This window comes from Salvelinus sp. IW2-2015, linkage group LG19 (assembly GCF_002910315.2).
Source record: "Salvelinus sp. IW2-2015 linkage group LG19, ASM291031v2, whole genome shotgun sequence".
Lineage (NCBI taxonomy): Eukaryota > Metazoa > Chordata > Actinopteri > Salmoniformes > Salmonidae > Salvelinus > Salvelinus sp. IW2-2015.
Genome location: NC_036859.1, coordinates 25,483,557 through 25,510,136, shown reverse-complemented (window position 1 = coordinate 25,510,136; position 26,580 = coordinate 25,483,557). Strand labels below are relative to the sequence as shown.

The window sequence follows — 26,580 nt, the reverse complement described above, 5'->3', positions numbered from 1 at the left end:
GCTGGATACATACAGTATATGGCCTAGCATGAGCTCGAATTTAGAGAGTTAGAGATTTTTTTTTAAATATTACAAGCTCAATGAGCAGTGAGGTACTGCACTCACGGTATATGCAGATCTCTGTTGGCTGGGACGTAGGAGCCTCTGGTATATCTGGATCTGGAGGAGAAACAAAGTTGTTCTACATCATAAGCAGGATCAGTATTGTAACAAACTACCATTCTGGTTACCTTCCCAAAGATGTCCAGAAGTCCTGGTTGAAGGATTTCATATTTCCTGCCTGTTCTCTTCCAATAGGATTTGCAACCTTAGCAGAGTCAAGGTGGGCAGTGACTAGGGTTGATGGGTGGGAACCCGATTACCGAGATTTACTGGGATTTACAGCCCAAAACCACTCCCTTTTCGCGGAATAAATAGCTGCGAGAATCCAGTCAATTATAATAAATTATTTATATACAGCATGGCGTGAAATTGAACTGTTAAATGATATGCAATGTTTAAATCTGGCTTCTCTGCGGCCTCTGCATGATGAATCATCAATGCTCAGGGTGGGGACAGACAGCCCATCTCACAGCACTCTCTCGCAGTCTTGAGCACTCTCTCCATTAACTCCATCCAAAATAGATGATCCTGTTCTAGATTGATATATATGTTTTTATTTATTTAACCAGGTAGGCCAGTTGAGAACAAGTTCTCATTTACAACTGCGACCTGGCCAAGATAAAGCAAAGCAGTGCGACACAAACAACAACAGAGTTACACATGGAATAAACAAACGTACAGTCAATAATACAATAAACAAATCTATATACAGTGTGTGCAAATGTAGTAAGATTAGGGAGGTAAGGAAATAAATAGGCCATAGTGGCAAAATAATTACAATTTAGCATTAACACTGGAGTGATAGATGTGCAGATGATGATGTGCAGGTAGAGATACTGGGGTGCAAAAGAGCAAAAATAAATAACAATATGGGGATGAGGGTAGTTGGATGGGCTATTTACAGATGGGCTGTGTGCAGGTGCAGTGATCGGTAAGCTGCTCTGACAGCTGATACTTAAAGTTAGTGAGGGAGATATAAGTCTCCAGCTTATATCTGCAAGATTTTTGCAGTTCGTTCCAGTCATTGACAGGAGAGAACTGGAGGGAAAGGCGGCCAAATGAGTAGTTTGTTTTGAGGATGACCAGTGAAATATACCTGTTGGAGCGCGTGCTACGGGTGGGTGTTGCTATGGTGACCAGTGAGCTGAGATAAGGCGGGGCTTTACCTAGCAAAAACTTATAGATGACCTGGAGCCAGTGGGTTTGGCGACGAATATGAAGCGAGGGCCAGCCAACGAGAGCATACAGGTCGCAGTGGTGGGTAGTATATGGAGCTTTGGTGACAAAAACGGATGGCACTGTGATAGACTACTTCCAATTTGCTGAGTAGAGTGTTGGAGGCTATTTTGTAAATGACATCGCCGAAGTAAAGGATTGGTAGGATAGTCAGTTTTACGAGGATACATTCAATTCACATTTCCACAAACTTCAAAGTGTTTCCTTTCAAATGGTACCAATAATATGCATATCCTTGCTTCAGGGTCTGAGCTACAGGCAGTTAGATTTGGGTATGTCATTTAGGGGGAAAAAAATTTAAAAAAGGGGGCTATCCGTAAAAAGTTTTTAACACAGTGTCTAAAGAAGGGCTAGAAGTATACAGAATGGTGTCGTCTGCGTAGAGGTGGATCAGAGAATCACCAGCATCAAGAGCGACATCATTGATATATACAGAGAAAAGAGTCTGCCCGAGAATTGAACCCTGTGGCACACCCATAGAGACTGCCAGAGGTCCGGACAACAGGCTCGCCGATTTGACACACTGAACTCTATCTGAGAAGTATTTGGTGAACCAGGCAAGGCAGTCATTTGAGAAACCAAGGCTGTTGAGTCTGCCGATAAGAATGCGGTGATTGACAGAGTCGAAAGCCTTGGCCAGGTCGATGAAGACGGCTGCACAGTATTGTCTTTTATCGATGGCCGTTATGATATCGTTTAGGACCTTGAGCGTGGCTGAGGTGCACCCATGACCAGCTCTGAAACCAGATTGCATACTGGAGAAGGTACGGAGGGATTCGAAATGGTTGGGGATCTGTTTGTTAACTTGGATTTCGAAGACTTAAGAAAGGCAGGGCAGGATAGATATAGGTCTGTAACAGTTTGGGTCTAGAGTGTCTCCCCTTTGAAGAGGGGGATGACCACGGCAGCTTTCCAATCTTTAGGAATCTCAGACGATACGAAAGAGAGGTTGAACAGGCTAGTAATAGGGGTTGCAACAATTGCGGCGGATAATATTAGAAAGAGAGGGTCCAGATTATCTAGCCCAGCTGATTTGTAGGGGTCCAGATTTTGCAGATCTTCCAGAACATCAGCTATCTGAATTTGAGTGAAGGAGAAGCAGGGCGCTTGGGAAAGTTGCTGTGGGGGTTGCAGAGCTGTTGGCCGGGGTAGGTGTAGCCAGGTGGAAAGCATGGCCAGCCATAGAAAAATGCTTATTGAAATTCTTGATTATTGTAGATTTATCGGTGGTGACAGTGTTTCCTAGCCTCAGTGTAGGGGGCAGCTGGGAGGAGGTACTCTTATTCTCCATGGACTTTACAGTGTCCGAAAAACTTTTGGAATTTGTGCTACAGGATGCAAATTTCTGTTTGAAAAAGCTAGCCTTTGCTTTCTTAATTAACTGACTGTGTATATTGGTTCCTAACTTCCCTGAAAAGTTGCATATCGCGAGGGCTATTCAATGCTAATGCAGTACGCCACAGGATGTTTATGTATTGGTCAAGGGCAGTCAAGTCTTGAGTGAACCAAGGGCTATACAGTTGAAGTCAGAAGTTTACATACACTTAGGTTGGAGTCATTAAAACTTGTTTTTCAACCATTCCACAAATTTCTTGTTAACAAACTATAGTTTTGGCAAGTCGGTTAGGACATCTACTTTGTGCATGACACAAGTAATTTTTCCAACAATTGTTTACAGACAGATTATTTCACTTATAATTCACTGTATCACAATTCCAGTGGGTCAGAAGTTTATATACACTAAGTTGACTGTGCCTTTAAACAGCTTGGAAAATTACAGAAAATTATGTCATGGCTTTAGAAGCTTCTGATAGGCTAATTGACATCATTTGAGTCAATTGGAGGTGTACCTGTGGATGTATTTCAAGGCCTACCTTCAAACTCAGTGCCTCTTTGCTTGACATCATGGGGAAATCAAAATAAATCAACCAAGACCTCAGCAAAAGAATGTGTAGACCTCCACAAGTCTGGTTCATCCTTGGAACAATTTCCAAACGCCTGACGACTTCAACTGTCTGTTCTTAGTTCTACATTTTTGAATGGGGCATGCTTATTTAGGTTGGTGAGAAAAGCACTTTTAAAGAATAACCAGGCATCCTCTACTGACGGGATGAGGTCAATATCCTTGCAGGATACCCGGGCTAGGTCGATTAGTAAGGCTTGCTCGCTGAAGTGTTTTCGGGAGCGTTTGGCAGTGATGAGGGGTGGTCGTTTGATCGCGGACCCATTACGGATGCAGGGAATGACGTAGTGATTGCTGAGATCCTGGTTGAAGACAGCAGAGGTGTATTTGGAGGGCAAGTTGGTCAGGATGATATCTAAGAGGGTGCCCATGGTTACGGATTTAGGGTTGTACCTGGTAGGTTCCTTGATAATTTGTGTGAGATTGAGGGCATCTAGCTTAGATTGTAGGACGGCCGGGGTGTTAAGCATATCCCAGTTTAGGTCACCTAACAGTACAAACTCTGAAGATAGATGGGGGGCAATCAATTCACATATGGTGTCCAGGGCACAGCTGGGGGCTGAAGAGGGTCTATAACAAGCGGCAACAGTGAGAGACTTATTTCTGGAAAGGATTCAGACACGGCTAGGACATCCGGGTTTGAGGAGTGTGCTAAAGCAGTGAATAAAACAAACTTAGGGAGGAGGCTTCTGACGTTAACATGCATGAAACCAAGGCTTTTACGGTTACAGAAGTCAATAAATGAGAGCACCTGGGGAATAGGTGTGGTACTGGGGGTTACAGGGCCTGGGTTAACCTCTACATCACCAGAGGAACAGAGTAGGAGTAGGATAAGGGTACGGCTAAAGGCTATAAGAACTGGTTGTCTACTGCGTTGGGAACAGAGAATAAAAGGAGCAGATTTCTGGGCTTGGTAGAATAGATTCAGGGCATAATGTACAGACAAGGGTATGGTAGGATGTGAGTACAGTGGAGGTAAACCTAGGCGTTGAGTGACGATGAGAGAGGTTTCGTCTCTGGCGGCACCAATTAAGCCAGGTGAGGTCTCCGCATGTGTGGGGGGTGGAACAAAAGAGCTATCTAAGGCATGTTGAGCAGGACTGGGGGCTCTACAGTGAAATAAATCAATTAGAACTAGCCGAGACAGGAGTAGACAAGGCATATTGACATTAGAGAGAGGCCTAAAGCAATCACAGGTGTTGATCGGGAGAGCTAAGACAACAATGGGTTAATGGCGATGAATGGGTAGAGCAGGTTAGTGAGGTACATACAGGACCTGAGTTTGAGGCTGGGACCGACAGATAAACAAAATGAGGTACCGTGTTATTGCAACAGTCCAGGGGGCATCAGCTGTGTAGCCGAGTGATCATAGGGTCCAATGAGCAGCAACAGGTGAATCAGGGAACCTTTCGGTAGTCACTACTACGCTAGGTGAGCGGGAGACACGGCGTTCAGAAAGCTAGCGGGCATGGGCTAGCAGATGGGTCTTCGGTGACATCGCAACAGAAAAGCCTGTTGAGACTACATCGGACGATTACATCGGGAGACCAGTCGTGATTGATCTATGGGGTATTGTGTCTAGATTGCTGAGGTATTTTATTATATTTAATCAATTTTAGAATAAGGCTGTAACGTAACAAAATGTGGAAAAAGTCAAGGGGTCTGAATACTTTCCGAAGGCACTGTATGCCCATTGAAAATTGTTCTATTGGATAATGGCACAATCATTTGCGCTTTTTTGGGCTTGGTCTCATTAAATGTCTTTAATGTAGGGCTCATAAAATGCATTTAATATATGGCTCATCAGGCTCAGGTAGCATCAGGCTTGATTTTTTAAAATCAAAGCTCTAATCAAATCCAGACATAGGCCTATTTATATTCTTTTGAATGGCACTTCCGGTTTTGGCGGGAAATATCGGGTCACCCGGGAAAAAAGTTATTTATTCTCAGGATTGAACATTTGCAAAATACCAGGAAAATATTCAACACTAGCAGTGACACTTACCCTTACACTCCTCTGGTGTTAGTCCATCCAGGATCTTTATATTGTCCAGCGCGATGTGTCCTGTGCTCCTGTCTCCCACTCCCTCAATCACCACCTAGGAACAACAACACAAACACACAGGTGAAATACTGCTATATAGTGATTTACTTTTGACTAGGGCCCATATAGTGCATTACTTTTGACCAGGGACCATACTGCTCTGTTCAAAAGTAGCACACTACTGTACATAGGGAATAGGGTGCCATTTGAAACGTAACCTAGGTCTAAGAGGCTCATAACCTAGGTCTAAGAAACTCGTAACCTAGGCCTAAGAGGCCCGTAACCTACAGATGTAAGATCTTAATTTGATCACCCTGTTGCAGGAGACATTTCTTGCAATGCAGGACATTTAAAACTTTTAGTGTATTTGAGGTTTAAAAAGGCTTCTGAAGTTTGTAATTTCCACTTTAAATTTTCAGAATTGATTTTACCATATGAAAAAATGTATCAACACCGCAGAAAATGCCCATTAATTAACTTGGATGCCTGATGAAGACCTAGGGGTCAAAACGTTGTGTAAATAAAATCACCTGTGAGCATGAACAGCATTGTGCAGCGTTTTCCTTTTTTTATTGCATTTTTTATTAATTATATTACACATAATAATTCACTTTTCCTGTTGCTGCAGGATTTTTTTCCTGCTGGATTAAACTGGCTCAAATTAAGATCCTTCATCTGTATTTCGAAGAGACTCGTAACCTAGCCTAGTGCTTTACCTCATAGGGTATGCTGGAGTGAGGCACCAACAGTCGTCCCTCCCTCCATCTGCTGCCCTGGTGTCCACTGACGGTCCAGAGTAGTGCCTCCGCCCGCCCCTCCTCTGTCTGTCTCCTCTGTTTGATGTGCAGGGTGCCAGCGTGCTCCCCGAAAATGTGGTACCAGAAGGACACACACAGGTTGGTGTCTGGGGCGGTGACAGGCAGGCTGGCTAGGCGTGCCACCCTCTCCTCCATCCTCTCCTCCACCTCCTCTACCTCTGTCTCCTCCTCCTCCTGCTCGTTCTCCTCTTCCATTTCGGTCTCAGCAGCCAGCTGCATATAGATGAAGTTCCCTGGAACTCCTGTAGAGGGCAGTAAGAGACAAGCTAAGAGACAAGCTAAGTATTTTCTGAGTCCATGTTCATTGTGTTAGTCCTTATTTACTACAGTGTGTGTGTGCACTCTGTTCTCTTCTTCTCCCACCCACCTGTGTGGTCCAGGTTGGGCCCTTTGTGGACGGTGGGGGCCCCGCTGGTCTGAATCATCCACTCAGCACCAGTATCCTTCTCCAGTGTCCAGCCACAGAACGACGGGTTGCCCGCCCAGCCAAAGTCACAAGCAAACCACAGGTACTCTGGAAAAGAGGTCAACCTTGTAAGTAACCACGCTCGTTTCCTCTGGCTGAGTAACTATTCTACACAATGTGAAAAGAGAGTGAGGTAAGGAAGTGAAAACGTGTCATTTCTAATTTCCTAATAACAATTTAAACTTCCACTACCATGAAAATACTTTCGGACTGCTGAAGCAAGCACACAATTTTTCTTAAGAAAAATGACAATTTCTAGTTTCCTTAGAGTCTTGAAGGCACTCAAAAGTAGATACAGTATTTCATATTTGACTAAAGAAAGATTCACAGATCCAACACGTGTTTAGTACCAGGAGAAGGAGGAGTGAAGGGACCTTCCAGAGAGAAGGGAGGAGTGCCATCAGAACAGAACAGCGATGAAGACCAAACCATTTCCAGACCGTACACTACGAGACAGAAACCCGTTTTCCATCCCCACTATGCCAGCTCTGCACAGTAACCCTGTGGGCCCTGGGCAAAAGTAGTGCACTATAAAGGGAATAGGGGGCTATTTGGGGCAAAACATTACACGGTGGCAGTGATTAACCAACGCATCCAAATGAATGCTACTGCTATGAATACAAAGAGTGTTTGTTTGGTTCTCAGGCGTTGCTGTAGCAGTCAGAGAATAAGTAACTGTTGTTTTGCCCTCTGCTTGTTGACATATGACTCCTTTTCTCAGTTCATTGAGACCCAATGGTCCTGTTTCTGTAGTTCAGTTTTTTCCATCTCAAAGCCAAAGACTGGTTGCTGGTCAACAGTTATGCACTATAAAGGGAATAGGGCGCCATTTCAAATCAAATTTCATTTGGGAGCCACCCAAAAGTAGACTAATCTAGAACAGTAACGGAAATGTTCCTTCTCTTTTGTGCCTGGTTGCCAGATCTGTTTGTCCTTTAGCCAACTCCACTGTTGGTCTATGTCATGCCCAACATGCTAACAAACAACAGAAGAGTTGGCCAAAGCACAGAGAGAGAGAGATGGATGAAGTGAATGAGGCGGTACTTTATGGGCGTTCTCACCTGGCACAAGTTCTTCCTCCAGGGTTGGGTCTGCCAATGTGGTGCCACCTGTCAGACACAGACGGGCACAGTCAGGGATGCAAACAAAATAGATCCTGTAGATAGATAGAGGTTATTAGCGGAGAAAGAGGGATGGAGAGAGAGAGGTCATGAGCAGATGAGCTCCCACATTGTTCAGCATGTTTTAAAAAATAGTTACATTTAGAGTTAGACAAACGTAGATTTTTTTGTCAGGGACATATTCAGGATGCTACCCTAAACAACATAACCTTCACTCCAAATCAAAACTCCAAACCTACAACCTGATTTTGGACGGAATTACCTGGAATTACCTGGAATGCTTCCTACACCCAAGGATTATTATTCCCAAACTGTACAGAAAATMCTCTGTCAAACAAACAGAAACCTGAAAACACCATCCAACCTGGAACTGAGTGAGTCATGCTTAGTCTGAAGCTATTTTTTACTTTCAAAAGCCAAGAAGAAAAATACATTACAATGATATATTTTACTTTATAAGGACTGAATGCTAATGCTACCAAGCTTGCTAGGACAAAGAGATACAACTTCAATTATCACTGATGTGTGAAGCGAGAGGTGTCAAAGCCCTTGAGCCCAACAATGGCAGGAGAGCCCCAACCAAATGGAGAGGCCTTAGAAGCACCCTCCTGCTGTTCAGAGGTAATTAAAATACAGTACCCTTTGAATGTAAAGAATAATAAGACAAGAAGATAGTACAAAATGAAGCTCCTTATGCAAAATCAAGACACACTTTTTGCTGACTATTATAAAAATGGGAACATAAGCAACCTTATCTTCCACACAGACCATCCCCTGGCATGGTGCAGTGCTATATTAACACAGTACCCCTCTGTTAAGAGGGGGGGTGTTACCGATGGGTGGAAACTAGAGGTCGACCGATTAATCGGAATGGCCGATTAATCGGGGCCGATTTCAAGTTTTCATAACAATCGGAAATCYGTATTTTTGGGCGCCGATTATTATTATTTTTATTATATATATTTTTTTACACCTTTATTTAATCTTTATTTAACTAGGCAAGTCAGTTAAGAACACATTCTTATTTTCAATGACGGACTAGGAACGTTCAGATTTTTAACCTTGTCAGCTCGGGGGATCCAATCTTGCAACCTTACAGTTAACTAGTCCAATGCTCTAACACCTGATTACATTGCACTCCACGAGGAGCCTGCCTGTTAGCGAATGCAGTAAGCTAAGGTAAGTTGCTAGCTAGCATTAAACTTATCTTATAAAAAACAATCAATCAATGACTGTCATAGCTCCAATGTGTACTTAACCATAAACATCAATGCCTTTCTTAAAATCAATACACAAGTATATATTTTTAAACCTGCATATTTAGCTAAAAGAAATCCAGGTTAGCAGGCAATATTAACCAGGTGAAATTGTGTCATTTCTCTTGCGTTCATTGCACGCAGAGTCAGGGTATATGCAACAGTTTGGGCCGCCTGGCTCTTTGCGAACTAATTTGCCAGTATTTTACGTAATTATGACAACATTGAAGGTTGTGCAATGTAACAGGAATATTTAGACTCATGGATGCCACCCGTTAGATGAAATACAGAACGGAATAAACGTTTTGTTTTCGAGGTGATAGTTTCCGGATTAGTCAAAGGTATATGGTTTAGAGAGAAATAGTCGACGCGTTATAATTCCTGTAATAACTTGCGGCTGAATTTGAAAGGGGTTCCTTCGTTATTTTACCGTTCATGTCTTCCATAGAGAATGTCTTGATCTACTTKAAATAAGGTCTGTGTTTCGTGCAGGCTTAAACCGCCTCGACATTTTGATACCCGTGTAAATCTCACTAGGATAAGGTAACGTTTGTCAACATATTTTCATAAATCCACTCTACAAAAAAATGTATCTTCGCTTATATGTAGCCAATATTGATCAGAGTTACCTTTTCCTATGGATATCTACACAGTTATAAAATTGGCACGGTGATGTAAGCCTACACGAAACACAGARCTTATTTTAAGTGAATCTAAAAATATCCTATGGAATAAATGAAGGAACCGCTTTTCAGATTTTGCTAGAAGGTGTCATGGGAATTATGACTCGCACTTTGGTTGTCAATTCTTACCATGCCCATTATTAAAATAGGATTTCCTGCATATAGAAATTAAAGTTTTTGTTTTCAACATTCATCACAGGTAACTTAAACTCTATTTTTGTAAGTCGCTCTGGATAAGAGCATCTGCTAAATGACTTAAATGTAAATGTAATGTAAATGTATTTCTTTTCAAACAGTTGAGAGTATTTGTCTCCTAAGCAGACTCTTCAGTATCATTGTCACTTCAGAGCTGTGTGTGTATTTATGTATTATATTAAGTAAAAATAAAAGTGTTCATTGTTCATTCAGTATTGTTGCAATTGTCATTATTACAAAAATGTGTGTGTGTGTGTATGATATATATATATATAAAAAACATTTTTTTTTTTTTTAAATAAATCGTCCGATTAATCTGTATCGGCTTTTTTTGTCCTCCAATAATCGGTATCGGTATCGGCATTGAAAAATCATAATCGGTCGACCTCTAGTGGAAACTCAGGATACTAGACAACGAGGACTCGGAGTCAGCTAATATAAATCTCTATAAGTCTGGAACAGTATTGGTACAGGGCAACCGGAAACAGTTTCAGCTGGACTTTCACCTAATCTAAGAAATAGCTCAGCAGGAGAAGCTCTCCCTTGAGAAAGATAACCCCAACCCAAGCGGGTCAGACCAGACCTCTTCATAACATAACCCCACAGACGAGCAACCCCAAGCAGAAAGTCAACCTCCCAGCACAGAGTACTACGCCCTCATTGAAATGAGGGATAAATTCACAGAGCTGGAGGTAAGACAGGTGGAGCTGGAACAGCAGGTGATTACACTCCAGGCAGCACAGACCCATACAATGGTCCAGCACAACAACACCCCCTTAATTAGACCTGGAGAGCTGGAGGTGGAGAGAGACATATCTGCACTCTGGACTGTAGTGAGACAACTTCAACAGGAGAAAGAGCAGGAGCAGGAGAACAGAGCACTAGAGGAGAGGATCAGGGGAATGGCGTGTGACAGAGAACCCATTAGCGAGGTGGTCACCCCCGCAGAGAAGCCAGCAGAACAGCCCACCTCAGCTCTCGACAAAAGTCTCGACACCACAGCAGAACAGTCCACCCCAGACCCTGACCACGTCGACAACACAGCGAGACAGACAAATGAAGAACCCCAAGCTCAGGGATCTCACCACCTCTGAGCACCCCCCCTGTCAGCCACCCCGATAGCCCTCCTGACAACAGCCCCACACCCACTGAGGACATACACAAGACACAGATTGTTCTCCTTATGGACTCAAACTGGAAATATACACAAGAAAAAAAAAAGTTGTGTCTAAACTCTGGTGTCCAAACACCCAGAGCGCCCTAGACCTTCTGTCTGAGGTCCAACTAGGGTCACCCAGCCACATATTAATACACACAGGCACAAACCACCTGAGAGCACAACAGGAAAACGTGGCCACAGCACTCAAGGGAGTAATTGAAAAAGCTTCTTCTACTTTGCCCATCCTGCTACCATACAGTGGGTAAACACAAGTATTTCCCGTGACTGTGCCTCAAAACCAAATGTTTACCTGGCCCACCACTCCACCAGGGACTTGAACAGCCTTTATGACCAGGCCCACTTATACAAGGCAGCAGTGTCCACCTTCGCTCAGACCCTAAAGGACATTGCTCTCAAACGCAGCCCCAAACTTCTGACCCACTGGGAATGTGATGAAAGAAATTAAAGCTGAAATAAATCATTCTCTCTACTATTATTCTGACATTTCACATTCTTAAAATAAAGTGGTGATCCTAACTGACCTAAGACAGGGAATTTTTACTAGTATTAAATGTCAGGAATTGTGAAAAACAGAGTTTAAATGTATTTGGCTAAGGTGTATGTAAACTTCCGACTTCAACTGTATGTACATAATGCCATTTGAAATGTCTTTATTCTTTTGGAACTTCTGTGAGTGTAATGTTTACTGTTAATTTTTATTGATTATTTCACTTTCGTTTATTATCTACTTCACTTGCTTTGGCAATGTAAACATATGTTTTCCATGCCAATAAAGCCCCTTGAATTGAATGGGGGGTTGTGAGAAGGAGAGAGTGATAGAGCGAGAGAGGGGAAAGGATAGAGGGATGGAGAGAGGAAAGGAGGGTGGTGGTCAGCACCTGTTGTGTCATAGTCCTCCCCTCCTCCTGTTCCTGTTCCACTGTGACAGCTGGACTCCTGGTCGTCACACTCTGACGTCAGGGTGGGCATGGTCACAGATGCGGTTGTGGTGGCAGCGAACGTGGTTACAGCAAACGTGGTTGCTACAGCCGTGGTCGGTAGGAGAGTTGTGGGCTCTGGAGGTAGAGAGAGGTAAAGAGAGAGAGAGAGTTGGTTCCCAACCAAGGAGGGCCTACAGCAGCACCTATATCATCTGCATAGATTCTGTCAAACCCGGCCCCTGACAGTAAATCTCAGTAAGACAAAAATAACGGTGTTCCAAAAAAGGTCCAGTTGCTAGGACCACAAATACTAATTATATCTAGACACCGTTGCCCTAGAGCACACAAAAAACTATATATACCTCGGCCTAAACATCAGCGCCACAGGTAACTTCCACAAAGCTGTGAACGATCTGAGAGACAAGGCAAGAAGGGCCTTCTATAGCATCAAAAGGAACATAAAATTTGACATACCAATTAGGATCTGGCTAAAAATACTTGAATCAGTTATAGAACCCATTGCCCTTTATGGTTGTGAGGTCTGGGGACCGCTCACCAACCAAGAATTCACAATATTGGACAAACACCAAATTGAGACTCTGCATGCAGAATTCTGCAAAACATATCCTCAGTGTACAATGTAAAACACCAAATAATGAATGCAGAGCAGAATTAGGCCGATACCTGTTAATGATCAAAATCCAGAAAAGAGCCGTTAAATTCTTCAATCACCTAAAAGGAAGCGATTCCCAAACCTTCCATAACAAAGCCATCACCTACATAGAGATGAACCTGGAGAAGAGTCCCCTAAGCAAGCTGGTCCTGGGGCTCTGTTCACAAACACAAACACCCCCCGCAGAGTCCCAGGACAGCAACACAATTAGATCCAACCAAATCATGAGAAAACAAAAAGATAATTACTTGACACACTGGAAATAATTTACAAAAAAATAACAGAACAAACTAGAATGCTATTTGGCCCTAAACAGAGTACACAGTGGCAGAATACCTGACCAATGTGACTGACCCACAATTAAGGAAATCTTTGACTATGTACAGACTCAGTGAGCATAGCCTTGCTATTGAGAAAGGCCGCCGTAGCCAGACCTGGCTCTCAAGAGAAGACATGCTATGTGCACACTGCCCACACAATGAAGTGGAAACTGAGCTGCACTTCCTAACCTCCTGCCAAATGTATGACCATATTAGAGACGCATAGAATTTGAAAACAAATCAAATTTTGATAAACTCCCATTTATATTGGGTGAAATACCACACGCAGCAAGATTTGTGACCTGTTGCCACAAGAAAAGGGCAACGCGTGAATAACAAACACCATTATAAAAACAACCTATATTTAGGTTTATTTATAAATAAATAATGGTACATTTGAAATGTCTTTATTCTTTTGGAACTTTGGTGAGGGTAATATTTACTGTTTAACTTTTGTTTTATCTATTTCACTTGCTTTGGCAATGTAAACACGTTTCCCATGCCAATAAAGCTATGAAATTGAATTGAAATTGGGTGAGAGAGGATAAGAATCCTTCAGGGAAATGATACCTCTGCTGTTAGGATGTAGTAAGCAGACCGTCTACAGGTCAACCTTCTGTGATTGGATTAGGGGATATGGGGTTTTAGATGGCAATGTGTCTGACATGGTGACACCAAGCAGGGTGGAGATTTGGAAAATGAATTGGAGTAGATTGCTCATAGTCAATTTTCCGATGTGCCCTTGTGAGTGTGTGTGTGTGTGCCCGCTCCCTAGTAAGTGTGTACATGCAGATGCTCTTTGATGTGGAGATTGTACACCTCCCCTCCCTCCCACTATGACTGGTCCATCTCCCCTCCCTCCCACAATGACTGGTACACCTCCCCTCACTCACCCACCCTCCCACTATGATTGGTCCATCTCACCTCCCTCACCCACCCTCCCACTATGACTGGTCTACCTCCCCTCCCTTCAAATCCACCCTCCCCACTGTGACTGGCTCTACCTTCCCCTCACCACCCTCCCACTATGACTGGTTCTACCTCCCCTCCCTTTCCATCCACCCTCCCGCTTATGACTGGTCACCTCCCTCCCTCAATCCCACCCTCCCACTGTGACTGTCTACCTCCCCTCCCTCATCCACCCTCCCACTATGACTGGTCCACCCTCCCCTCCCTCCCACTTTGACTGGCTCCACCTCCCCTCCCTCATCCACCCTCCCACTGTGACTGGTCCACCTCCACCTTCCCTTCCCACTATGACTGGTTCCACCTCCCCTCCCCACCCTCCCACTATGACTGACAGTCCACCTCACCTCCCTCCCCACTATGGACTGGTCCATCCTCCCCCTCCCTCCCACTTTGACTGGTCCACCTCCCCTCCTCCCACTATGACTGGTCCACCTCCCCTCCCTCCACTATGACTGCGTCCACCTCCCCTCCCTCCACTATGACTGGTCCACCTCCCCTCCCTCCCACTTTGACTGGTCCACCTCCCCTCCCTCCCACTATGACTGGTCCACCTCCCCTCCCTCCCACTATGACTGGTCCACCTCCCCTCTCTCTCCCACCCACTGTGACTGGTCCATCCCCCCTCCCCCTCCAGCCCAGAGTCAAGGCAGCCTGCTCTGGCACGCGTCAGCCTTTTATGCTCTAACCCTCCCACATAACACATAGCACATAACACACTCATTACACTTCCCACACTGACTGACAGGCAGGGTACAGTATACAACTGTCATTCAAGCATGCAGGCAAAGGCTAAATAGCTACTGCCCAAGTCTTGCCACTAACGCAGGTCTCAGGTCTGTAGTTAGGAGTAGGTAAAGTGAAACCTATCTGGGATTCCATCTGGTGTTGGTCACTATGGTTGATGTCTAACTCTAGACCCTGTCAGAGGCGAGTCTTTTTAATACTTGAAATAACTGAATACTGAAAATAACCCTAGCCTGGTCCTAGATCTGTTTGTGCGCTTAGTCGACTCTGTGGCTGTCGTTGTTAAGTAAAACTGTTGCCATGACAATTAATGTGCATGTGTGTGGTGAGCACGTTTGTCTGTCTTTCTATTTGTCTGTCTGTCTTGTTGTGATTGTGCGTGTGTGTGCTGAGATGTTTGTGCCTAACTCACCATGGATCTCACAGCCCAGCAGCTCCAGTCTGAGCCCCAGGCCATCGGGGGTGGCTCTATCTGGGTAACCCTGAGGAAGCGAGTCAGCAGAGGCCAGCGTACGCAGCTCTGGGGTGTCATGGTTCTGGTTCCCAATGAAGATCTGAAGAGAGCCAGAGCACAGGAGAACAGAACAGCGATGAAGACCAAACCATTTACAGATCGTACACTACGAGACAAGAAACTCGTTTTCATCCCCCACTATGCCAGCTCTGCACAGTAACCCTGTGGGCCCTGGGCAAAAGTAGTGCACTATAAAGGGAATAGGGGGCTATTTGGGGCAAAACATTACAAGAAGTGTAATGTCAGCTCCACACACTGCTCTGTGAGTTCAGCCACCTCATACTGCACACCCACCCTGAGGAAGATCATCTCCAGTCTATTGAAAAAGTTATCCACTTTCTATCAAAACAAAACCTTTGGGACGATGACATCTAGGATCTAGCAGGGTTATGAAACTAATATTATATCCTTAATATATTATCCTTAATATAAGTATATCCTTAATATTGTATTTTAAGCGGGAGGACATGTGAAAATAGTTAGTCCCTGCTGTGAGCAGGTAGCGGATGTCCGGGACACCAGGCCTGCTACCACCATGGTGCCATACCCTACACAGCTAACCGGGAACATTTCCAGAGCATTAGGTAACATTCCCATTAAGTTCTAGTTCGGGTTTTATCTAACATTAGGATGATAACATTGAAACAACATTCAGTGAATGTTTTTGATTAAATATATTTATTTATATGTCCACAAAATGTTGTGGGAACACTCACCAGAGTGTTCCCACAACCTAATAAAACATTCTGGGAACCTTTAAAGAACAGATMAAATCTGTTCTGGGAACATTCTTGTAACATCTCGTGAATGTGTTTTGCAACCTAAAAGAAACATTGTAGAATCATCATCACAGATGGACAGTTTTTGTGTTTTAGGAACATATCTTTTGTGATGTCTCCACATTGTTCTCAACACACTGTTCCCGCAACCAAATGAAACATTCTGTGAACCTTTAAAGAGCAGATTAAATGTGTTCTAGGACCGTTCTTGAAACATCAAGTGAATGTTTTATATAAACATCACCACAACTGGACAGTTTTTGTGTTATGAGAACATTTGCCGTGACTTAACAAATGTTCTGGGAACCTTCACAGAACCAATTTTGGTTTGCTGGGTAGGTTCTTATGTTTCCAATCAAAGTGAAGCCTGAAGTGGCAGTTTGAAAAACACTTTGTCAGCCTCCCAAATGGCTCACTATTCCCTATATAGTGCACTAATTGTGACCAGAACCCCGGTCAAAAGTGGTGCACATTATAGGGAATAGGGTGACATTTGGGATGTAACCTGGATGTATAGCTGAAGCCACAGAAATAGACTTCCTGTTTGTTCATCTTTGAAGACTGGAGGCTGGAAATGAGCTTTTTAAAAAGAAACAGGAAAAAGGACAGGGTGATATCTAATGCCGCGATATCTAACGCCGCGTCCCAAATTGCACCCTATTCCCTATGTAGTAAGTATATTACTTTTGACAAGGGCGTGTACTACATAGGGAATATGGTGCACTTTAGGACAGATAAGATCTCCCTCTGTCTGCCATAAACAAGTCCCACCATCTGGAATAGATGGATATTCAAGTCAGACTGTCTTATGAAGGGGACAGGGAGTACGGAGAGTACTGCTGGATGTTTTGAATAGCAAGGTGCTGATGGTTTGCACACAAACACATTTCATCCTTGACTTTACCAACAGGATATGTTGCACTCTTGTCATCAATCTTGTCAAAATATGTTCTTAAATTATCGAGTTATTCACAGGATTTTGAGCTGTAATTCAAGATTTTTCATACAAAAAGCATTACAAGAATATTGACATCTTGATTTTTCCCAAAGTAACAGTAAACAGAATCAGGTAAATAGATAAAGCACACTTTTTTTAACCTCAATGTCAACTTGTTTAGACATTGCATTGTTGTTTTTTGTTTTTAGCTGTTTATACCTGTATTATGTATAGTGGATGTTTTCAATGTATTTTGAAGACTTTCAGACAATGTGTTTAATCGTCATGAAAAACAATGTGTGCACTAAAATTACAAACAGTTAACTCTGACAGCCCTACTTTCTATTGATCTGTGGGTCTCTGTTGAAAAGAGAGGAGATGAATGCACAGGATACCAAARATGAATTCCCCGGTTGCATCCCTTACCTTAGGCCTAGAGCTGTTGTCTTCCTTCACCATGGTCCAGTCAGAGCCATTGTTGCTGTAGCCCACCTTGAACTTCTTCATAAACACATTCTTGTCTCTGTAGAGGAAGAATACTTCATTAATCCATTCTACAGGCCACTAAAGTTAATCTTCTGCCAAGATCCCAACCTCTGCGAAAGACACAAACACACACTGGCTCGAACCCTCCGGTTGCTGACCCGCCTATCTATCCTCCATGTTACCTACCTGTGGCGTCCTCCTTGGATGAGCAGGCCGCTGACCAGCTTGTCCTGGCCCAGGTCCATCTGCAGCCACTCGTTCCGGAAGGGATGTCTGGTCTGTTGCTGGGTCCAGCCCGACCTCCCTGTCAGCAACCTGGCGTTCTCTGGTACCCAGCCGCGCTCTGCGTGCGATGACGCGCTGATCTGGGCGTCCGAGATTTGCCCGGAGACCATCCCCAGCATGCTGGAGCAAGGGTAGTCTGTGAAATAGAGAGCGAGAGAGAGGGGGCAGGGTGAAGCTGCTGTGTCCTCATGGGCTCTATAAGGTAATAGGATACCATTTCAGACACATCCTGAGTCTGAGTGAGACAGTATGTAACAGCTTTCCCTGTGGAGATCAACTCCCCTAGTTCCCCGGTCATTCAGTGTTGAGGTCTATGTGAGTTCTTGTGTGATTTGTTTTTACCACTGCTCTTTGTGGGAACTCCCTCTATGTGTGTGTGTGTACATGTGTATACTGCATGGAATATAAGTGGACACAGAGACAGACTGTCTACTTCCTTCCTGTGTCATTCTAAACTCTTAATCACCTGGGCCTTGTACAGTATCACACACACACACACACACACACACTAGCCCTGCAGTGAGAAAGAGTATAATACCATCTTTATGATGTTCCCCTGCTGAGAGAAATAAGGGAGGATATGGATCTCTGGAATGAACCATATGCTGTGCTTTGTAATATCGTAAATACTGTATGTACGATGACTCAACTTGCCTTTTTGCCTTTTTCCATTGCACTTTTACAATAACAACCTAGCATGACCCTCAATCGGCTTAGGAAGCAGTAATTCTTCTTCTTTACAACCAAGAACAGAATTCATTAGATTTCTTAGAGCACTTACTAGGGAACCAGGTAACAGTATATGGTCTATATTAGAAGTTAGGGGAAGAGCCAAAATATGCTTATGTAATTGGTGATGTCTGCCCTGATGTCTGCAGCTGTGTGTGTGTACCTGATGTCTGCAGCTGTGTGTGTGTGTGTACCTGATGTATGCAGCTGTGTGTGTGTGTACCTGATGTCTGCAGCTGTGTGTGTGTGTACCTGATGTATTGCAGCTGTGTGTGTGTGTACCTGATCGTCTGCAGCTGTGTTGTGTGTAAACTGATGTCTGCAGCTGTGTGTGTGTGTGTCCTGATGTTCTGCAGCTGTGTGTGTGTGTGTACCTGTATGTATGGCAGCTGTGTGTGTGTGTACCTGATGTCTGCAGCTGTGTGTGTGTACCTGATGTCTGCAACTGTGGTGTGTGTGTGTGTGTACCTGATGTATATAGCTGTGTGTGTGTGTGTACCTGAATGTCTTTGCAGCCGTGTGTGTGTTACCGCTGTCTTGCAGCTTGTGTGTGGGTGTGTGAATCCTAGTCTTGCAGCTGTGTGTGTGTGTGTGTGTACCTGATGTCTATGCAGCTGTGTGTGTGTGTGTGTACCTGATGGTCCTTGCAGCTGTGTGTGTGTGTGTGTGTGTGTGTTACCTGACTGTCTTGGCAGCCGTACACCTCGAAGCGCATGCAGATGCCTATCTCCCAAGACATGGGTCTGATGCGGACGTAACGGGCTAGAGTCTGCTTGGGTAGGAACGACCTTTTTTCCTCTGTAGGATTGTGGTTCCCCTGGAAAATCTGGAGGAYAAGGAGGAAAACAAGAACAAGATTACTTTATTGTCCAACAGAAACATATCTTCTGCTTTATTCCAGAATGATAGACAATATAGTCACTTTGGTTAAATAGAACTGTCTGAATCAGTTGTGTAAAATATGGCAATTTTTTTTCTGGTATTATTTGTCCAGAGTACAGGAAATCTTGCCTAAAGTATTGTGAAATGTGTATTGTGAAATGTGTGGTCTTGATGTCCAAATCAGACTGATTCTTTCTATTCTTTCTAGACTCATTCTTTCTATTAGTTACAATGTATCACTATTCTGCAACCTCTCTGCMTTTCATCCTTCCATTTCTCCTGACCACTGTGCTCTCGCTTCTGCTTTGGTTGCTCTTTGAGTTCACGGCAGGATACTGTAAAGCTCTTTGTGACAACTGCTGACATAAAAAGGCTTAACTTATATCTTATGAGTCAGTCTTACCATCTGCTTGGATCCCTCCTTTATTGTGACCCAGTCCTCTCCATTGGAGCTTACGTCCACTTTGTAGGATTGGACAAAGTACTCCTTCTTCGTCTCCTTGGAGATGGCTCCCTGTGTTCCCACGGCTGAAACAAAACGGAGGAATCCCAGGTCCACCTGGCAACACAAGTTAGGCAAGAACATCCAGTTAGCTAGAACCCTGTTAGCTCATGCATTATTAGGCCAAACAGATATAAAGAAATGAAAGGCCTGTACAGGGAATATTGCTGCACCTAAGTCTAAAATGTTTTGACTTCACAGAAGCCTTCTTCAGGTGCAAACAAATACAATAACCAAATAGTTTGTTGGGTACAGGGCAGCTCTCAATGTCCTGCAATTGGCTGTTCATCATATACAGCCTATAAGAAGAAAATTGCAAACATGCAATACAGGCCTACTAACTGTGTTAGAAAAGAGCTGACAGAAGCCACTGTGAGCTACCTGTCCGGGCTGCTTGTGTTTGTCCCTAAAGTGACAGAGCCACTCACGGTCAGTTAAGATATGGGTTGTAAGTGTTGATCATGTTAAGACACTCTGAATGAATAAACAGAGAGGCTGGGCTTGCATTCTGAGCAGGGCGGCGCCTGCTAGTACAATTGTGGCGGACAGGATGAAACCAGTCGGAAGGCCCACAATGCCCCTGACGGTGAGTACAGGAGCGTTGGCCCTTCCTCTGGGAGCAGGGGTAGATCCACAGGAAGTCAGCTCCACCGCCTGGGGAATTCAATTGTCCGTCTGGGGAATTCCTGAGCTGCTGGTCTCTCTAAGGCTGCATCCCAAATGGAACCCTATTCCCTATAGTGCATAACTTTTGACCAGGGCATATAGGGTAGTGGTCAATATATGGAATATGGGGCTCAACCCTGGTCTCTCAAGGGCATGGAGGGCAGGGCTGCCTGCTGGCTACACTGCTGCTGTTGGCTTCATGTATTAAATATTGATGTGCTTTAAAGTAGCTGGGGCACAGCGTGGTTGGTTGCTATGTGATAATAGTGTAGATGCGTTTGTTTCTGTGCATTTGTCTTGAGTCAGTGATATGCTTTTTTGCTTTGTCAAATGAAAGCATTTTCTTTCAGAGTATCTTCCAAAAGAACCGTTAGAGTGTCTTTGAGGTAATARTGATTTATAGACAAAAAACTGTGCAACTCCATGCCTTCTTTTAGGGGGTTTGAATTATGAGGTGTTTTCTAGGTACATCATTTTCCATTTTGTTATGATGAAGTATGCTACAGTAAGTGTCCCACTCCGCAGCATGGTGCAGCTAGCCAGAGGCTAAGTCCCGAATGGCACCCTATTCCCTATAGTGCACTACGTTTGACTAGGGCTCTGGTCAAAAGTACAAAAGGAATGCACCATGTAGGGAATACAGTCCCATTTGGAACACAGAGTAATGCTCCATTCTTCTTACTTCAGCCGAATATAATGAGTTACTTAATTCATGCATGCGTGCCTTCGCTACATAAAATTATATTATTCGTGTGTCGACAGTTTATATATTATGGATACTATTTCCAGGATACAATTCTTCACCATGTTGTCATTTTAATGTGGCCTGGATGATGGAGGACAGGAATTGGTGCTTCGACTCCTTTATAATGAATCTTTGGCCATATAGGTATTATGCTAATTCATTGCCTCATCTTGGCTTTTATATTAAAGGGATATAGCTTGGCCCGTCTATAGCCAGTTTCCTCCGTATGCCACAGGTATGAATGAAACTACCAACCCATCACTGTGTGTAATTAATCCCCAACATGGCCGTTATTGTTGTACATACGAGTTGAATTGTAGTGAGATTGACATGTAATTGAACCCTGTGAAGTAAGCTCATGCAGGAAAGGTTTCCTTCCTCCCCGAAGACAAAGCATTTATAGAGGTATACTGCTTGAGGAGAAACGTTTGTCATGGGTCTGTGACGTAGGGAACCAGGAAAGGGCTGTACATCTGGAGAACACATTTGGACCTGGCTGTGCTGTGAGTGAACATGTTGTTCTAGGACAGAGAGGAAAAGTGAAAACAACTAGTCCTCAGAGACTGTTGGAGGAGCTCCCATCATCCTAAGAGAAAGTGAAGAATGCAATATTTAGTTAGGTCGCATATGATCCAGTGTCGATGTGCACATATCAGAATCATACACTAAAATGTATTATACTTAGGCAGGGCGTGAGTTTTATTTTGGAATTTTGGATGTCATGGTAGAAGAATTGAAGCATTCTGTGCTATGCAGTCGTTAACATAATTGCCTTGTTAGTGCAAAACTGAACAGGAACAGAAGAGATGTGTAATACGCTCTTTACAATGCATTCAAAGCTGGTCCATGTAGAATATGTTAACATGTCCAAAACCGACATCTCAACTGACCTGACCATGATTGACCCTGTCACTTTAGAGAATCTTGTTTAGTGGTAGGCCCAATAAGCTCACCGAACGGGACCACCGCCTGTTCTTGGATGCAACACTCACTACTGAGTTCCAAACGGCCTCTGGAAGCAATCTGGAGCAGTATTTTTCCTCGCTAACAATCCTACATGTGGTCGGAACCCCTTTTCCTGTCCTGATCTTAAGCAGTCTAAACCCAAGGTTATAGCACAGCACTTTCTTGAGAAAACACGGAGAGGTCTGAAAAAGTGGGTCACAGCAGTCAGTCACAGCAGTCAGTCACAGTAGCCTAGTGCTGATTACAAGCTCTTCCTCTCCTCGCCATAAAAACACCAATATCCTGTTTTGAAGGATGTGCCAATGTTTTTGTTGAATCTCATTTAGTGAAGGTCCGGCTGATGAATGCAGCCGTGTCTGCCTCTTATTGTTTTCTCCATTAAAGGCCTGAGCGGAGGGTTTCATTTTCAACCGCAGAGTGTTACCACTGCCAAGTGTGGAGTAATTAGGAATACGGGAGAGTAATTAGCATCAGTCTTTTCATAGAGGAGTCTGGCCAATAGGCTTGGCCGGCCACTGCGGAGCTCATGTCAGATAGAATAGGAGGTGCTGGACAGAGTGTTCGGTTGCTGGACAGAACGTTCGATTCAGAGCCATCTATTGCAATAAAGGTCTCTGGTTTGGTTGTGAGATCAAGTTGAGACTGAGACTGAAGCTGAGAAACAAGGTATTTCCTGCCAGGATAGTCCAGGACACTGTCCAAAACCCCTCTAGTTTMTACTCAAGCTGCTTGTCTGTCCACCTTTTGGCAAACATTCTCAGCATTTTTCAATTTGTACAGATTTGTTGATGTGCACTTTGTATACAATGCTGTGATTATGATGATTATGATTCTCAAAGAGATAACAAGTATGTCTATCAAATGTCCAAGTGGCTCAAAGAGTCTAACAGCGGGGCTTGTGTGCTATAAGTAGGTTGCCATTCATTTATAGAAAGCGGAGGGGAATATATAGAAACTCTAGGGATTTTACCAGGATAGGCTACAGTAAGGAACACAACAGCCCAGGTCCCAGGCGTACTCTGTCATTCACACAGTCCACACAAATCCATGGGGGGCTATTTCTTCCTCTCCCAGAAAAGAAAGAGGGAGTGCCTTCCCATCCTTCAGACTATGCTATATATACAAAAGTATGTGGACACCCCTTCAGATTTGTGGATTCGGTTATTTCAGCCACACCCGTTGCTGACAGGTGTATGAAATTTGTGCACAACTGCCTCTGGAAGCAATGTCAGCACAATAACTGTTCATCAGGAGTTGCATGAAATGGGTTTCCAATGCCAAGCGTCGGCTAGAGTGGTGTAAAGCTCGCTGCCATTGGACTCTGGAGCAGTGGAAACGTGTTCTCTGGAGTGATGAATCACGCTTCATCATCTGACAGTCCGACGGACAAATCTGGGTTTTTGGTGGATGCCAGTATAACGCTACCTGCCCGAATGCATAGTGCCAACTGTAAAGTTGGGTGGAGGCGGAATAATGGTATGGGGCTGTTTTTCATGGTTCGGACTAGGCCCCTTAGTTCCAGTGAAGGAAAATCTTAACACTACAGCATACAACGACATTCTAGATGATTCTGTGCTTCCATCTTTGTGGCAACAGTTTAGGGAAGGCCCTTTCCTGTTTCAGCATGACAATGCCACCGTGCACAAAGCAAGGTCCATAAAGAAATGGTTTGTCGAGATCAGTGTGGAAGAACTTGACTGGCCTGCACAGAGCCCTGATCTCAACCSCATCGAACACCTTTGGGATGATTTGGACGCCGACTGCGAGCCAGGCCTAATCTTGTGGCTGAGTGGAAGCAAGTCCCCGCAGCAATGTTCCAACATCTAGTGGAAAGCCTTCCCAGAAGAGTGGAGGCTGTTATAGCAGCAAATGGGGGACCAACTCCATATTAATGCCCATTATTTTGGTATAAGATGTTCGATGAGCAGGTGTCCACATACTTTTGGCCATGTAGTGTATGTTACTGTACTATTCTGTGGTAATGTAACAACATCCCATGATTCAAAGAACAACAGAATTATCATGCAATGGGGTCAAACTATGGAGGATGTCCCATTTGATACATGTTGTGTGTTTTCCTATCAGTTCCTTAAAAGCAGCTATTGCATTTGGTTGTATTAAAAGACATTATAATCCCTGCATTATTCCTSTAATTCTGTTGTTTCGTGAAACTAGTGAAATCTTGATTGACATGTTCCTGTTCAGTTCATAGTGTTTGGAGTGTGTGTCTGTAGTGTTAGATAACGGCCTCATATAACAATCTGCATTTACCACAAGAGGCCCAACCCTGAGGTTGTTGCTGATACAAAACTAGATTATAGAATGTCCCTGTTGGACAGTTTGTTTACAGTGTGCATAGGTAGGAGCTTAATCAACCCAAACACCAACCAGTCCAGTTAGTCTGGCCTCTCAATCATAATCGCTGTTGTTTGTGACTTGGTGTTGTTTATTTTTTGGCTTTTGTAGGTCTGGCATCATTCACGAACACCCTCACGACCTGTGCTACTACAATCTCTCTCTCTCTCTCTCTCACACACACACACACACACACACACACACACACACACACACACACACACACACACACACACACACACACACACACACACACACACACACACACACACACAACACACATACACACACAATCAAATTTGCGCAAACACACACTCACTTCACATGACAGTAGCTGAACAGGGAGCTGTAAAGGACTCCACACACTTTCCCAACCAGTTGAATACCCAACTCTTGCTCAATCCAGTGTTTACTATGCAGCCATAATGTTTTATAGGCACCAATAGGATAAGTAATGTCAGTGACAGACACACAGAACCCTATTCCTCTATGTAGTGAACAGTGCCCATAGGAATACAAAGGGAATAGGGTGCCGTTTGGGACTCAGACACCACACATGTAACCCAGCTTCCCCAGGGCTGTCTCTCCCTCTTACCTGTATCCACTCTCTAGCAGAGTCTTCTGAGGGGGTCCATCCGTTCTCTTTGTAGTTGAGTCTGGAGCGTTCTGGGGACCAGTTAGGGTTGTACTGAGAGGAGGCAGTGATCTGATCTGAGGTGATCTCTCCTGACTCCATCCCCAGGCCCTCCAGACAGGTCAAGTCTGTCAGAGGAGAAATAAAACACGAGTTACACTTTATTTGGATATTCCCCTAGAGATGATCTGCATAATACCGATTCAATTATCAACAAATGATCAACTGCAACTCTGTTGTTACACAACAACTTGCTGGGGTTATGGTTAGAGTTAGGGTTAGAGTTAGGGTTATGGTTAGAGTTAGGTTTAGAGTTAGGMTTAGYMTTAGAGTTAGGGTTATGGTTAGAGTTAGGGTTAGTGGTAGAGTTAGATTTAGGTTTAGTGGTAGGGTTAGGGTTAGGGTTAGAGTTAGGGTTATAGTTAGAGTTAGGTTTAGTGGTAGAGTGAGGGCTATGAGCCTCCATCCTCTGTCCTGTCGTGTCTGTCTAAAGCAGTGTTCAATCTTTTTCAGCAGGGACACCATTTTTTTCAGGCAGAATTTCAGGGGACCCCATTTTTTCCCCAAATAATTTATCGTAACCTCAAATCTACATCAACAAATAACCTTCAATTCATTGCATTTTCATCTCTTATTAAAATGAAAGAAACCAATAAATTATATTTACTCAATAAAATACTATTTGTCTAATTATATTTAAAAAAACATTTGTATATTGTCCCATACAATAATCTGTACTCTTAATTTTTTGTTACTCATTTTGAATACCACTGGTCTAAAGAGACTCTGTATTAGTGTGACTCATAGAAGTCTCAATCACAAAGACAATTAATGTGTAATGCAATGGAAATTAACTGTGTTTTACTGGAAACTAAAACTTACTTGCTCAAAATTGAAATACAAATACAACAGGTAGACCTTATGCTCAGAAGAAAAGAAGAGCATTGTGTATCTCAACTGGACATGTTAAAAGATGCCCCATTCAGAACATTTTGTCGGGGGCTAGAGCGCACCAAATTCCTCTGATTAGTCGTGGTTGTAAATGCCTCACTCTCAACACCCCCGGAGTAGTACGTCGAATGCCTGTCTTTGTTAGTGTCTGTTTGGTGACCCTTGCCCCAAACACAGGTTCAGGTTAGGTTCGCTGCCCTGATGCATGCACCCTTACCCCAAATTCAATCTCCTTAATGCTGAGTGCCAAGCAGAGAGGGACTGGGTCCCATTTTTATTTACTCTTTATCTCTGTAAAATACCAGTGGTTGGTGTTCATGTTCATGTTGGATGACCAAAACGCATCAGGAGGTTGTACAAAACATCTCAAACAGGCTCCATGTTGAAAATCACCCGGACTCCTACAGTGATTTAGGGCCTTGCGACCTGTCCCTCTGACCCTGGTTGAAGGAATGTGTG

The 26,580-nt window shown here is 43.8% G+C and overlaps 1 protein-coding gene across 1 annotated transcript in view; it reads right to left on the bottom strand.

The window, feature by feature from the left end:
- Positions 1 to 26,580, bottom strand: part of LOC111979190 (neuropilin-1a) — a 67,843-nt gene that overhangs the window by 3,079 nt on the left and 38,184 nt on the right. Inside the window, exons 6-18 of the mRNA XM_070448920.1 lie at positions 25,132 to 25,298; positions 19,706 to 19,861; positions 19,105 to 19,246; positions 18,230 to 18,232; positions 17,593 to 17,827; positions 17,347 to 17,443; positions 15,103 to 15,244; positions 11,943 to 12,119; positions 7,691 to 7,738; positions 6,531 to 6,677; positions 6,062 to 6,405; positions 5,307 to 5,400; positions 106 to 159 (exon numbers count right to left, since the gene is read on the bottom strand). Of these exons, the coding sequence (XP_070305021.1) occupies positions 106 to 159; positions 5,307 to 5,400; positions 6,062 to 6,405; positions 6,531 to 6,677; positions 7,691 to 7,738; positions 11,943 to 12,119; positions 15,103 to 15,244; positions 17,347 to 17,443; positions 17,593 to 17,827; positions 18,230 to 18,232; positions 19,105 to 19,246; positions 19,706 to 19,861; positions 25,132 to 25,298 (1,806 nt within the window). The remainder of the gene's footprint in view (positions 1 to 105; positions 160 to 5,306; positions 5,401 to 6,061; positions 6,406 to 6,530; positions 6,678 to 7,690; positions 7,739 to 11,942; positions 12,120 to 15,102; positions 15,245 to 17,346; positions 17,444 to 17,592; positions 17,828 to 18,229; positions 18,233 to 19,104; positions 19,247 to 19,705; positions 19,862 to 25,131; positions 25,299 to 26,580) is intronic.